Genomic DNA, 15,929 nt, shown 5'->3' with positions numbered 1-15,929 from the left:
CCTATTAAACGAAAGCTGAAACACCAGATAGCAGGGGAAGCAATGTCATACAAATTAGTGACCCAAAGGAACTATACCTAAAAAACTGAAAACTATTTTAAAGCCTTGTATTACCTTGAAGTTTTAGATTGATTCTGTCTTTCTATAGAATCATAAATACATTTTCTCTCTCTTCTTTCCTGATAAAACCCACTGTTCTTAGACCCCTTTCCTTCCAATTTAAATAACTTTGTACTTCATTAAGTTCAATAACATCTGCGCATGGGAGATTGCTCTTCAGACCACAGACCATGCGTGGAATGCATATGGATTCACAGATGCCTTCAGAAAACCACCCCACAGATTAGGAACCATGTAGTCCTTTAATTTACATATAAGAAAGTAAAGCCTTGAGTGGTCTAAGTCAGCAGTCACAAATTATGACTTGTAGATGGAATTCAGACCTACAGGCATGTTTCGTTTGGCTTCTTAGGATGCTTTAAAGTTTTTGAGCAAACAGTTAAAAATCAGGAAATTGTAGCTTCTCGTGAAAATCAGGGGATCTGGAACTCTTTGAGTGATATTCCTGACGACGTTAATTGACTAGAATTACTAAACAGCCACCTTTTTACATGATTCATGTATCTCCAGGTTAGCAATTCTCGCAATTCCCTTTTGTCTTCTACCTGATTCTGTTTCATTTATTCATTCACCTGCCTTGTCATTTTGAAAATTTTTGTTATATAGCAAGTCAGAGGCAGAGTAGAAAGTAGAACCTTTTCTCCTGAACCCTAAGCAGCTGTAGGTTTTCCCTGTCATCACACATGCATTGGTTCATAAACCCGAGTTCTTGCCCTTCCATTGCCATCAACTCTCCACGTGGCAACAAACAGGTTACTTAACCCCTCTGAATTTCAGTTTTGATATCTGTCAAATGGTCATAATAAACATTTAATCATATGAGTAGTCTTAAAAATCTAAAGGCTTACAGTAAAAGAGGCTCATAAAGTCATAGTTAATATTTTGTTATATATTAGATTGCTTAAAATGCTGCTTCTACCATGCTCTTTGCCTACTGTTAACCTCTTCAGTGCCTTGTGTTCTACAGGATAAAAATCCAAATTTCTTTGCCTTACAATGTTCCCTACCACTTCATTCCAACATACCTTGCAAAATATCTTTTACTTTAAATGGAATGGAGTGGAACCTCACTCATTCACTGTTCATTCTCCACACATTCCCAACCCGCATTCCTCAATCTTTTATCCCCTAAATATTGGGCACCTTTGCTGTGCCAGGCACTGTTTTGAGCCCTGGGAATTATAAAGCTGAGCAAGACAAAAATCTCTATGTCTAACACTCTTATACTTAAGCCTAATACTTTAGGCAGGTCAATATTTTGTGTCTCGAATACATCTTACATATGCTCACCTCCCTTGCTCACAATATTCTCCTTTTTCTCTTTCTTTCATTGTTTCATTCAACAAATATTTATTGATTGCTTATTGTGTCAGGCACTATTCACCGGGTGTTGGTATTATAACAGAGCAAAGTCCCTGCTCCCTTGGAATTTTTGTTTTTGTGGGATGACTACAACATTAAATAAATAAATCAAATATATATAATAAGGGCTTTGAAGTAAAATATAGCAGAGTAAAGGAAGCTAGAAAGTAATTGTGTGTGAGTCTTGGTGTTACTATTTTATTTTTTAAAGATTTTACTTATTTATTTTTAGAGATGGCGGAAGGGAAGTAGAAAGAGAGGGAAACATCAATGTGTGGTTGCCACTCGCGCGCCCTCTCCCGGGGACTTGGCCTGAGACCCGGGCATGTGCCCTAGACTGGGAATTGAACCAGCTACCCTGTGGTTCACAAGGCTGGCACTCAGTCCACTGAGCCACACCAGCCAGGGCCATGATGTTACTGTTTTAGAAGGAATGATGAAAGGCAGCCAAGAGGGTATCGAGAGGAAGAGTGATTCAGGCGGAGGGCGCAACAAGTGTCTGCTTGACATATTCAGAGGTCAGTGAAGTGGCTAATATGGTTAGGGGCTGAGAGAGAAGTAAGAAATGAACTCTGAAAGGTAGAGGGGTCCAGATCCTGAAGGGCATTACTGACGGTGGTACCTTATGCTCTAGAATGAGTTGTATCTTCTCTGTATTTTTAATTCATATTCCTTTTTAAAACCTTCTTGACCATCCCTGTTTACAGTAATTTCTCATTCTAACTCCTGGAACACCTATTGACCACATAACTCATGTGCTGCTTAACTGACTAAGGCAATGCCTGGTTGTCTTCTTATAGGTCTTCTATCCTACCTTCTTTATAACTTCCTCTAGCACAGGGACTTAATCTTCATCCTACATGATGCTTTTCACTGTGGTGGTACTTAATATACGTTTGTTTTGTGAGGCTGTGGCCTCAGATGTCAGCAATAGGAATTTGAAAGCAATGTCTAAGAAAGAAGTGGAAGGACTTGGTGACAGATTTGATGTAATGAATGATATTAAGGTTTTAGTTTGTGATCTTGGAAGAGTGACAGTGCTATGGACAGATAAAGGAAAGTTGGAAAGATAAACCAATTTTGGGATAGACTGATGAATTTTAGTTTAGAATTTATTGAACTTCTTGTGCTAGTAGGTATCCAAATTAAGCTGTGCAGAATGGTTGGATATGTCAGGATGTATACAGAGTATTGGTAGTATTGGTGGCTGCTGACTGCAGCGTGTAATTGCAAGAGCATGGGCAGGCTGTTGCTTACTTCTAGTGCCTGGAACAGGGACTGACCAATAATAGGTGCTTAAAGTCATAGGCACTTAATAGTTTTATCAAGATGAGAGGTAAGTTAGGCGTGTGGCATGTCATGGAAAGGGCTTAGGCTCTGGAGCTAGTTCATCATGGGTCTGAATTTCAGCCTTGTCACCTTCTGTGTGTTGCTGTCTTGGTTGAGCAAGTGACCCTCTTGAATCTCAGTGTCCTCATGTGGAAACTGAGGAAGGTCTGGAATAAGACCTTTGTAGGACTGTGAGATAGTGATTGTAGGCACAGGTCCTGGCACACAGTAGTGGCTTAATAAATAGTGCCTATTCATTCAGCTATAATTGTTAACATTATTATTAAAAAGATAATGCTTTCACCATTAAATTTCAGGCTCTTAGGCTTAGAAAAAAAATCTCAAAAATAATATGTTTTAGTTAACTGTTTTGGCTATTGTAATGACATTTACATACATCACCCAATCCTGCCAATGCATATAGAACTCTGAGAATGAGTGAAACCTTGTTGGAACATTGGACTAATAGTACACCAGTTACTATTATTATACACAGCAGCTAGTCCCCTAGTAGCTTACACTGCTCTTTATAGTCCCAGCTATCGAAATAGCCTCATGATGGGATAGGAGTTGTTAGACATGTTGGATAACAAATAATAGAATTGCATAGTATTTTGTATTTAAATAGAATGGATCCATTTTACAGAAGATGAGCGAAACTCAGTCTCCATAAGCAATATTTTTTTATAGTAAGAAATAATGCTAAATTTAGAGAAGGAGAGACTACTCTTGATTTTTTTAAATCTTGTCAGATACCTCAAATCTTTTTTCTTCAAATCACACTTTAAGATTTTGTAGCATTTTGGTCCAGAGTCCTTTCCTATTTCTTTTTTCTCTCAGTATAACTCACAAAACTAAGTACTTCTTTTGAAATGGTTTCCTGATTTTGTAGGTCTCTTTTGGCTCTGATTCCTTACAAGCTGTTGGGCACCTCTGAAACGTCTGTTTTACTTTTTGGTTTGGAGCAGATGTCGTGGCACTAAGACCCAGAAACCGTTTGCTCTGTGTGGCTGGAGCTGGGCAGGCTGTGCTCGCACTGAAGGGAAGGAAGTCATTAGTGCAGACTGAGCTGTGGAGTTGGGTTCTTGCAGGATTTCCTTCCAGCCTTTCCCCACTAAGGTTCTTGGGAATTAAAAAAAAAAAAATCTAAACACACAAACCAAGTTTCCTATTTACAGTGTTTAGGGAAGGTAGGCATTTGGGGAAGCAGATCCTTTTCCCAAGTTATCCAAGAAGGAAGAGAAAACAGCGTAAAGAAGCTCTGATTACAGATCTTTGGAATTTTCTTTGCTAAATTTTACAAACGAGAAATACACCCAGAATTTTGGGAATTGCTCCAGGCTGCGCGTGAGGGTTTGATTGCTTGTCTAATCTTTTTTTTATTTTTTTTTTGAGAAGAAGAGAATTCGCCAAAAGGGGTTTGGATGGCAGAAGCCCGGCTGGGTTTCTGCAGCAGCTCGTGTTCTCAAGCTCTTCTCTGAGGAGGGTCTCTGCAGCCGGCTGGGAGACCCTCCACCACAGGCTCCTTTTGCTGGTGCTGGCCCGGGTGGAAAATGCCCCGCTTTGGCAGGAGTACGCTGGCTGCTGGGACTTCCTAGCCCAGTGGGAAGTGTGTTCGTGGTTTGGGGATACTTTTCATTGAACTGAAGGCGAAAAGACTGGACTCTCCTGGGCTTTTTCCCTTTGCAGTGAATATGGGAAAGAATTAGGGGGTGGGAGGGAGGCAGCATGACTTGCAGTCGCTGCTGCCCTGCGTCTGCCCCCAGCCCCCAGCCAGCATCTTGATGTTCCACATATCGGCTGTACAAATATGATGAAATGGCAGCCCCGGAAGAAGGTAAGTGTCCTGGAGTGGGGACGGGGCCCTGGTGCCCTACCCAGGGAAGGGTGACAGGGAGCGGCGGCCCCCGGTCCCCCCACCCCTTCCGTCGTTTGCTGGGCTGGCTAGTTCAAGCAGCTCTGTCCCCTTCGGGGCTTGCACCGCTCCCTTAGGGACGAGTTGCTAAGTCTGGTCTGTGTCCACTGCCCGCTTAAGTTTTTCCTTCTTCATAAGCCTGGGGTGACAGCTCAGAAACACCCGTTGGCTTTAGGAGCCTTGGAACCAGGGACATGATTAGCTTTGCAGGAGCCTGCAAGGAGCCTGGCAGGGTCCAATGACTTGGTGATGCTCCATTCTCTGGGGGACATTTGGGGCTGTACCCCTGCCACATTCCTGAGTCCCTGCAGGTGGGTGGTGTTGTAGCACCTACTTCTCCAAAGGGGTTAATAGGCTCCCAGCCGCTGGCAGCTGCTTCCCCAGGGCCCCGCTGGGGGGCGAGCATCCCCAGCACAAACTGCCCTGCAGCTGGTTCTGGCTATGGTGCCTCCTGCCCGGGCGCCTCGGGCCCAGCCCAGGAGGGCCTTCTGCCTGCGGGCTCCCAGGCGGTCATGTGGGCCCTTAAGTGAGCACGCTGCCCATTGTGTACCGATGTGTGTCTGTGCGTGTCAGCGTGCACGGGTGTGTGTGCATCGATCGTGGGGAAGAGGGGGAGGGGGCACTTGCTTTTTGCAAGATTATTTCCTAATATGGCTCCTTTGTTGAGAACTCAAGAAAAAAAAATCCAGTGGTTCTATCAAAATAAATTGCTATTGGTCCCAGAAATAACGTTTCTAAATGTGGGACTGGTCCTTACCCCAGGACGTTCAGGGAGAAAGACAGCTTTCTTTAAGTTGTTGGCAGCTGTACGTTTGGCTAGGGCTCCCTTTTGCTAACTTGTCTGACTGGCTTTAACTGTTAGATGAACCCAGGGGTTCACTGCACAGCAGGACCTCCCTCCTGCCCCGCCCCCCCATACCTCAGTTGGCTGTGGTTTTTATTGACATTCTTCTGAAGGAAAACATAGCAAACTGAATGTACTGTGCCCTTCCCCTGCCGTGACCTGTCTCTGTTAGCAGCTGCCTGGTGTTTTACTTGAACTAGCTAAACTGACTCTTTCTTTGTAGCATGATGTGTGATACCGTGTTTTACATCAGAGCTTGATGTAAATAGAAATCGTGTGAAATGCATGAGAAGATACTGTTATTTGTTTTATTGGTAGAGAATCTAACAAACCCTGCTTCAATATAGGCTGGTGAATTGAAATGTTTTCTTTGAAATCTAATTGATACAATTTTGATCTCTCACACTAAGTCATCTGTACCTTATCCTGAAGTCAGAGTCTCTCATATATTAGTTCTCACCATAGAGCTTCTTTCAGTGAGATCTGTTCTATTTATTTTAGTTAAGAGATCTTCCCCATAGATCCCCATTAAAATCAAAGTTAGGATGAGGAAAACTCAAAGAAGGAACCATATAATTAAGCAGTTTAAACAGATGCTGTGTATTCCTGAAGCCATCCTCCCCATTTCTTCTATATTTGTAAGTTGAATATTTATGAGTACTTTTAAGATGTCTGCAAACTATACATTCATAAATGTCTGTTTTTTCTATTTTACCCAATATGCAGTAACTCATGTGGTTATGTCTGTGGAAACCCCTCTGGGTACTGGTATTGCTTGAACCATGGAAGTATTATTCTTGGCAGTCAGGTGGATTTCTGGACTCTGGAAGATTCTGTTTCAAGTGTTAGGATTCACTCTGCAGTATTTACGCACTCTCTGATGCTTAAATTGCTATACCAGAAGGTTGTGTTTATTCACTGTATTTATAATCCCAAATCATCATGTTATAAGGATCCAGATATAATTCTGCAGAGTTCATAGAAGATTTATAAATAAGCTGAGCCATCAAATACTGTATGATTATTTGGTGGTGGCTTGAGAACAATTCTTGCTTCTATATTGGAAATGGAAGCTTCCTTGGAAGAGACTCAGTATTAAACTTTGGTAGGGCACAAGTAAGTCTTTACAAAGATTAGGTTTATTTTCTTACTCTTATAAGAATACTCACATGATCAGATCATTGCCATGGTTTCTGGCTGAGTCTGTTAACACATTTGTAGTGCTACAGTCACATGCCATGTGTTTTACCAAACTGTTTCATGAAAGCCATTTACACTACTGATGAGAAGTGAGACTGCATTTGATGTGATTGTCACAGAGCTCAGAAGATCACTAACAGAATGCTGCCCTAAGCAACATCTGCCTACAGCTGGGCATCATGACTAGGGTTGGTTGGTGACTTGCTATCATGGTGCCCGGTCAGCCTCTCCCAGCGCTGGCTTTTGTTAACTCTGGTTTCACTGTAAGAGAATGACCATAGGTTCTAGGTTTCTTTGTTTCTAACTGAGCATGCAGCTGGAGTACGTGATTGAAGGGGAGCATTTCACTCTGCTTTTCTCTGCTTACTTGCTGGGTTAAAGTAAATACTAACATTCAGAATATGGGCTCTGGAGGACTCAATTAGAGTCTGCTACCTTTTCACAAAGAAACCACTAGAGCATGATTAATCATGTTCTACCTTTAGGACCAGTGAAGAGCTTAGGATCCAGTCTGCCAGAGAACAGTGGGACTGTAATTCCCCTAATAGTAAGATTCTGTGCAGTTGTGGTTGTATCATGGTAAGAATAGAATTTAATATCACACAAATAGCAGGTACCATTTTTTAGGCACCTGCTCTATGCTAGGTATCTCTGCTTGATCTATATGCATTCATTTACTTCTTATCTAATGAAGTAGAAGGTGTTATAAATTGCATTTTGCAGATAAGGAAACAGATTTACGGAGGTTACTTACCCAGTCACACAGTATGGCAACATCAGATCTAAGATTAGACCAGGCCTCATTTACTTCAAAACCTGTGTTCTTCACTGTTGTACTTGGGAATTTTGATGCCCAGGGCTCTTAATCCAAGAAAGATAAATCCTGAGAGATCAGATGATCCCAGTATATGAAGGTTAGCCATAGCTTTGCTCCCTCATTTCTAGATACCAGCACCAAGATTCTCTTCTTCCCTCTCCTTCTTCTTGAAGAAACACAATGATTTTATCTACCTCTGAATTCTTGGAGCATTTGGAATCTATGACCTTTTAAGCTGATGGTCTTTATCGATAGTAACCTTTATATCTCTTTATGTATGTACCTTTATCTCTTTATATATCCTGCCTCTCAATTATATACTTTAAGCTCCTTGAGTATAGGAACCATATCTTATACCTCTTTTTTGGTGCCAATGATACTATAGTTGCTCAACAGATATTTATTTGATGTAAAAGTAAATAAGAACTATTACTTTTTAAAACTTGTAATTTTTAGACTTTATTCTAAGAGTGGTATAAACTTTAAATGTAAAAAAGTTCAAAATATTTCAGTTGAGTCATACATATTAGAATGTAGTGAATTATTAAAGGAACCGGAATATTTGGGCACTCACCTCTAATCTTTTGTAGACAACATTAGGGAGGGAGGGGACAGGTAACCTTCCACAAAATCTACATGGCAGTCATTGTTCAGAAACACCACCAGGTGCCATGAAGCAGGCTCCTGGTATGTATCAGGATCCTTTTATTAATATAACCTTATTGGCCTGGCAAAATATACTTTCCCCTGTTTTTATATTAAGAGGCTATCATGCAGCACATTATTTTTTATCTTGTATTTGCAGAAATGATATTAATTAAAATGTTCATCTCATAGGAACATGTTTGTTTACAATTCTGAAGTGATTGATTTCATCTCTTTAAAATCCAAGGATTAGTATCAAATAACACTGTGTAAGTAAGACTGCAGTGAAAATTTTCAGGAAAGCTGCTGCTGATTGGATTTTTTTATTGCTTATCTAATGTTATTTTACTGTTCACACATAATAAAAGATCATTAATAGAAATGTGTCACATAAGCTACATTAATAATGTCATTTTAGAATCATATAATGTATTTATCTTGTTATACTTGTCACATTAATATAATATGAATCCGGCTTCTTAAAATGATTTCTCTGATGGACCTTTATTTAATTGTTTGGAAGCTCACTTGTAAGGATTTCACCCTGTAAATTTATGTCTTGGAATAGCTTAATAATTTTAAGAAAGAGTGCATTTCAAATCCCTGCACTTTCTCTGTGATAAAGTATTTTTTTTCTGGATTAGGAAGCTTAAGTCTCAAATTTTGGTATAGCTATACTAAATTACTTAGTTACTTGCCTGAATGCTGGTATTATTAAATTATTCACTCTGGGCCATAGTTTGCAAAAATAATCAAGCATTGTGAACGAAAATAGTTGTAAAGAGAAGTCTTAGAAATTCCATGATAAAGGTCTTTCTACAAATATATTCTGTATATCATTCCCACATCAGTGCAACTAGAGACCCAGGTTTTGGTTCTGACAGTTCCCGTGACTTGTGTCCTTAGGCATGTCATTTAATCTTTCATATCCCACTCCCCACTGTTACAGCTTAGCTCCTCATTATCACTTGCTGAATCTAGTGCAAATGGCATTCTAATGATTTTTCATCTTTCTGTCTCTTTTTTAATCTGTTTTTTCCTTATTCTTTTTAGAATAATTGTTACACACACACAGACACACACACACACACACACACACACAGACACACATCTTCTCACATGGTTCATCTCCTTAAAGTCCTCCCATGTCTCTCCATTGGCTAGTAGAGGTCTCCAAACTAGAGTAGGCCCAGGTTGGCCTAGAAGATGACTGGGTTACAGGGGAAATATGAGAAATTCTGTTTTTTTAATGTATTTTTAAATTGAAAAGGATACAAATAAATTAAGCTTTAGTAATCTTTCAAGATAGTTTGACACTCGTGTCCTTATTTTTTCAGATGCCACAAGGGGTTCTTAATGGTACCTACTCATTGTTTATGTCAGTCATTTGTTCACCTACACAATGCTGTGATTTACCGTAGTTTCCATCATAAAAATTTTTGCCTTAAGTGATTAATTTTATTAACAACAAAAAGAAAAAAAGAACGTAGTGTAAGTTATATAGTGATGAAGAGGATGGTCTTCTGAAGCCAGACTGCCGGGGTTTGAATTCCAGCTCAGCCCCTTGGTCGCTTTCTAGCCAAGTTACTTAACCTCCCTGTACTTCAGATGTCTTATCTATTCAATGCAAATGGTACCTAGCTCTTAATATGACTTTGAGCATATAATGTAAAATGATTACAGGGAGGGCCTGAGTGTAAATGTGCTTACTACATTTTCCCTGTTAGTATGATTGTACCCTACAATCTAGTTGGATATGGTTTACCAGGCTTCTTTGAATTTGTTTGTACTCCTTCTTTTGCTAAGAATGCCTTCCTCATACTCTATTATTTAATTTCTTTCTTTTGTCACTGGTTATGCCTTGAACACTTCTCTGTATGAATTTGTCTATAATTGCTGGGCATAGTTGGCCATCCCCTTCTTCGACCATATTTGTATGGGCCCCATTCATAGCCCTGTACTGTAACTCGTGGTATGTATGTCTGTTTCTAGCACTCTAAGGTTTCAAGGGACAGGCACATGGTGGGAACTCAGTGAGTGAATGTTTGAAAAAATGTAATGCATTTATGGAATGGATTACATTTATGAAAAATGTAGTGCAATTATGGACAATCATGTTCAACCAGTGAGCAAAATTCTCTGACTTGTCAATTATTGGAAATGCCTAACTTGCAAGTTTCTCTCTACCTATTTCTCACCCTGTCAGAACACCATACTGACTATGAGTGGGAGTAATTTATTAAAAGGATAATATTAACTATGCACCTATTAAAAATAAATTCACAGTTATGTGGTGGTCGTCATACATTATGTATGTACTAAATACAACCACACCGTACACTGTAAATGGTTAATTTTATGCTGTATGAACTTCACCTCTATCAAAAAGAAAAAGAAAAAAATCATAGTTATTTTTGATGTTTCTCACAACTGATCATAAGACATCAATGCAGCAACACTATGGTCATACACCGCTGGAGTAAATCTTTATTCTCTTCCGTCCTAAATATTTTTGATTTTGTAAAATTGGTGGAGAATGGTCCCCTACAGAAAACTACTTCCAGGAGCATTTGAGAAGCTGGGACTTGTTGATAGGCTTGATAAGAAGTGAAGGCAGTCAGTGATGAAGAAACCCTATTTGACACCTTCACTGTTCAGGAGCTAGCCAGTAAGCGCTGCCGGTGCGAGAGGCTGCAGAGTGTAATTAGCCCGACTTCGGGAGAGGGAGGCGGCAGCCACCTTCATTTTGCTGGCCAGTCGTGGCCGTGACATGCTGCGGAAAACAGTGGAGGCGAGAGAAGACCTGAAATCTTCGTCAGCTTTAGCTGCCATGAATTCGTTATATCAGTAATAATAACGGTGTTATGTCTCGGCTTTTAGACTTTGCTTTTATTGATGTGCCAAAACTGTGTAGTTTTTTTGAAAGCTATAAAAATTATATCATTTAACTGACATTTTCAGGTTTACATGAAGCTTTTGTCCTGAACTTTCTTGTTAGTACCCCCTTTTTGTTTTTTGTAGCTAAGAGGAGTAGTGTCATATAATGGAGTCCTTTACTTATGGACACTATTATTTAACCTGTTAGTCTTATTTGTAATTTTGAGTGTTCTATTCTTTTAGCTTATACCTTTTATGTAATAAACTTAGCATTCCTAGAAAAGTTACCTGAAGTAAGTTTGATGGCAATTGTCAAAGCTGCACGCAAGGTTTTTGCTGGTAACTGTCTCTCAGTTTGTACTCTTAAAGGACTGAAATTTCTCTCACTTATTCCTGGTAATGTAAGCCAATGTCCACTCATGAGTGCACACACATTTCCAACATTATTTAATTTGTGAGAGGTAGTATTTTAAATTTTCATCATTTTGGAGGACTGATACTTAGAGAAGCACAGATACTGAGGCAATTCTTAGTTAGAAAGTAGTTAACATTTGGAATAGGGTCAAAGTGGAGTCAAGAGACAGGAGGTCAATGTGTGGACACATTGTGTATGGACACATATTCTCCCACACACGCAATATACCCAGGCTTGAACCTAGGCATGTAATAGTGGAGAGCAGGGAAGGAAGAAACCCACAAGGAAACTTTGTTGCCCATCCTGGAATAACTTTTTTATAGCCTTTATTGGCATAACAACACTTACTAGATTACAAATAGTTTTTTTTAATGGATAAATAACTCCTTATTTTGACTTATCCCATGTAGGCATTCCTTGTTTTAAGAAAATAAAAATGCAGTATTTTGAATCTGAGAACAGACTGAATTTCACTTGTTTTATGTAACTTAAAAACCTTGAATGTCCATTATTTATTTGGATCATTACTTTATTGCTCTGATAATTGTTAAGCATGTTAGACATTTTATATTTTTAATATTGAGAAATGAATATAACAGGAATGCATGCACACATTTTCAGAATCATGCTAAATTGTGGTATCTGTGAAAAACAGTATGCTTAAACCCAGATCTATCAGAAATTTTTGGAGCTGTGTTTGTGGAGTTGAGATTCTCAGGCATAAATGAGATTGCTATGTTTTTGAGGAGTAGAAAGAAAATGTCAGTGAGTGGTGGTGGACACATGATCATTTTGGTTGACTTTGGGCCTTTATTACTTAATAATTAGGTTTTTTCCAACACAGGATGGGCTGGAGAAATAAAAGATAAAATGCAAACTACTTTATTTTGTTGTTAAGAATTTTGGTAAAGATATTAGGCTGAATCATGTGAATTGCTGATGTATGACCATCTTTTATCTACAAAAATAGAAATTTACTGTGGTTCAATTAATATTTGGGGGGTTAAGAATGGTGACGATAAATACTGAAATTATTGTAAGACTACAATGTGTTTGAGGGATTGATTACAAATTTTAATATTCCATAGTCACCATGGTTTCCATGGAGAATTGCTACACTAATATTTAATTTACCTGTGGTATTCTTGTGAATTTCCTGTTAACTCAAATTTAATTCAACTGCCAGCCCTTGTTAAATTTCAACCATTTTTATGTGAAATTTTCTAAAATATATTGCACATTTTTTGCCTTCTTACACAGAAGATACTAAGCATAATTTAAACTTCTTCTGATTATTCAGGATAATTATCACAAACATGAAATTATTCTACTTTGCTATAATATATCAACATTATAGGAACTTTTAAAGAACACAGAATTATTTGCTTCTATTCCGAATGACCTCAGATTGCCCTTTGCTTCTTTTAAAATACTTTTATGCCTTCTTTGTTCAGTTTTTATCTTTCTTTACATGTTGCCCAGAGGAATGCTGCTGTCATGTGCCTACCTCTTGCAATTCTGTTTTATATATGTTTCCTCTATGTGGTGTGTAAGAGATGCCACTAACTGAGCCTTAGCTGTGACTGAGATGAAAATAAGTGACAGTGAATAAGGCTTTCTATTAAGAAAATATGAACTTTAGAGTGTTGAGTTGTGGCTTTTCATTTTGACTGCTTAGAGATTTTTTTTTAAAAAAAACTTAACTTTCTGATTTTAGGCCAGGTTTTATATAGTTGAGATGGTTAAATAAGTGATTTTTTAAAAAAATAAGTGAGCTATTTATTAGGCTACTGATTATTTGGGGATGGATGGTCATAGAGACTGAATGGTTTGATAAATACTACTATAGTTTTCCCTTTTCTGAATATACTTTGGTATATATGGCTTGGCATTTTTTCATTTATAACTTGTTTAAATATATACAAGCAATAAAATACTATGGTGGAAGGAACTAGTATTAGTAGTTTATGTGAAAGGTAGAATTACATATTCTAGGAAGTATATGGGATTGCCTTTGAGAAGAAACAACCAATGAGTGTGGGATTTACTTAAATATTAATACGTTACAGGTTAATTAACCCAAACATTTTTTGTGGCACAAATGTTATTTATTTTAAACAACCCTTTTTGGTTTAGCCTAGACTTTTGTTAGACAGTATTTCTGATACTGAGGTTAATACATTTTTGGAAATGAAAGGAAATTTAAGGAGCATTTAATTCTACAGATTAGGAAGCAGAGTGCCAACGGGGTACAGTGACTCCGGAAGAAGCATGTAGCTCTTCAGCAGCTGGCCCTAGACCTAAATTCTCTAAGGAGAGGGTCATATCCATTGCACTGCAGGGCTTCTACTTCTTCTCCAGGAGTTCAGACTCTAGGATTGGGCTTATCCCTCTCTCTCTCTCTCTCTCTCTCTCTCTCTCTCTCTCTCTCTCTCTCGCTCTGTATACACATCAGTTATATGGTATATTTTGAAGACACGAGACATCTATTTGCTTTCAGACACATCTTCTGTGACTTATTTTCCTAAAGTCCCTTTGTGCTAATGCTTTAGAAATCCATGGTAAAATGCAAATATAATAGTAGCATTTGTTTGCTGTTAGTTTTTCTGGTCTGTCACCCAGCAAGACATTCAGAAATGTCTTATAACCTCTTGAGGTAGCTGGTAGGGAGGGATCACAGTCACTGAGAATAGACAAGAAGCAGCATTAAGGGGGTCTGTGTTTTGGGGGGAACAGGAGAAAAAGATAGTTGAACGTGGAAACAGAGATATGTTGACCACAGATTTCACATACATCATAATTTCAAGGGAGGACCAGCTCTAGGTCGGAGTAGTGATGCAAAAGGACCAAGAGTAAGGGGAATAAATTAATGATTACTATTAATAAAGATAGAATAGCTTTACTTATGAAAAGTTAAACAGTGTATGTAGGTTGATACACATGTGAAATAGACCTCATTGTTAATAGACTTTTCACTTTCTAATTGTGATTAAAATTTCTTAAGAAATTTTAGTGAACCATTTAAGTGCTATCTCATTTATAGTGGTCATGAAATAAACAATTTAGAACTGGGGTCCCCATCCTCCCCCCACCAACCCCCAGCCCTGGCAAAATTGTCTTCCATGAAACCAGTTCCTGGTGCCAAAAATGTTGGGAACTGCTGATTTAGAAGAACTGGGCCATCATGGATCCAGTATTTCTAGTCAACAATTGTAGCTATGGGTAAATTATCTATGCCAATTTGAACAAAATTCTCTGACTTTATTTTTTAAAGTGGATCCACAGTATATCACTGCACTGTATCATACTGTATTAAGATTGAACAAGAATATAAAATTCCTAAAGCTAATTTTTAAATTATTACAAATCTATAGAATATAGTGTTGATATTTATAAGTTGATTAAAATAGGATACAATGTGGAATAGATTTATTTATATTTTTGTTTAAAATTCATATGTAAAAATTCTAACTTTAAGAGATACCAGTTAAAGGAAGGATCTTAAATTATAGGTTGTTGACTATGTGTAATTACATAGCCAAGTATAATTAACATTTATACTGACCAAATAAACCAGGGAAAATTAATAGGTATAGAGGTTATAATATCTCACCATGATGAGTTTTAAACACTAAATAAAATGTACAAATTTTGGTTAAGTAAAACCAGATATTTGTTCAGAATTTAAAATATACAAAATTTCTTAATGGACTTTGTAGTCATTTCAATGATATACTTCTAAAGGGAATAATTTTAACAATCAAATTTCTTTTAAATGATTAAATTATTCAGCATTATATATTGGAGAAAGAAGTATGAATAAACTAAATTTCCTCTAGAAGGGAGGTTAAGACAGGTTGACAAATACCTGAAATGTGAGGCTGCACATGTTAGGTATTGCCAGGGAGAGTGAATACAAAGAGAGGTCACAGCTGGATTTGTGGAAGAAGGAGGAGGGTTTTGAGCTTGAGGTAAGAATTAGTAGACCAAAAGACTGCATGGTGGAGTGGCATTTCAACTAGACTTGGTGGGCTCGTTTTTACCAGACGGGAACAAAGAGGCCATTCCAGGCAGTGGGAATAATACAGGGAAAGGCAAGCTCTGAGCGTGTTTTTATAACATGGTAAGGAATCCCAATTTGGCTGGAAAATAGACTTCAAATGCCAGCTGAAATCCAGATGGTAATTGGCCCCAAAGATGGTGAAATTAGAGTTTCACATGGCTATTCTCCTCCTAATGCTCAGTGAGTAACTGGTTTTTCTCACACTTTCTTATTAAAGGAAAATGAAAAACTGAGTGACTTGCAAATGATGGGATTTTATTTGGCTCTGCAAAGGTTTTTATACATACTACAGCAGCTGTTTATATGTTTTTCATGATTGCTCTATGTCTATCAGAAGGCATC

The 15,929-nt window shown here is 38.2% G+C and overlaps 1 protein-coding gene across 2 annotated transcripts in view; it reads left to right on the top strand.

Moving 5' to 3' along the window:
• The window catches only part of TTC28 (tetratricopeptide repeat domain 28), a 568,672-nt gene that overhangs the window by 172,416 nt on the left and 380,327 nt on the right, over nucleotides 1-15,929 (top strand). The window contains exon 1 of one of the 2 annotated variants that reach the window (XM_054594399.1): nucleotides 3,793-4,648. The exons of the other annotated variant lie outside the window; for it this stretch is intronic. Within the exon in view, the coding sequence (XP_054450374.1) occupies nucleotides 4,622-4,648 (27 nt within the window). The 5' untranslated portion in view covers nucleotides 3,793-4,621. Of the gene's footprint in view, nucleotides 1-3,792; nucleotides 4,649-15,929 lie in introns of those variants that run through there. 2 annotated transcript variants of the gene reach the window in all.

This window comes from Pteronotus mesoamericanus, unplaced genomic scaffold (assembly GCF_021234165.1).
Source record: "Pteronotus mesoamericanus isolate MK-2021 breed Mesoamerican mustached bat unplaced genomic scaffold, CSHL_Meso_final scaffold_507, whole genome shotgun sequence".
NCBI classification, from domain to species: domain Eukaryota; kingdom Metazoa; phylum Chordata; class Mammalia; order Chiroptera; family Mormoopidae; genus Pteronotus; species Pteronotus mesoamericanus.
Note: the sequence above shows the minus strand (reverse complement) of the source record. Positions and strands in the feature narration are given on the sequence as shown.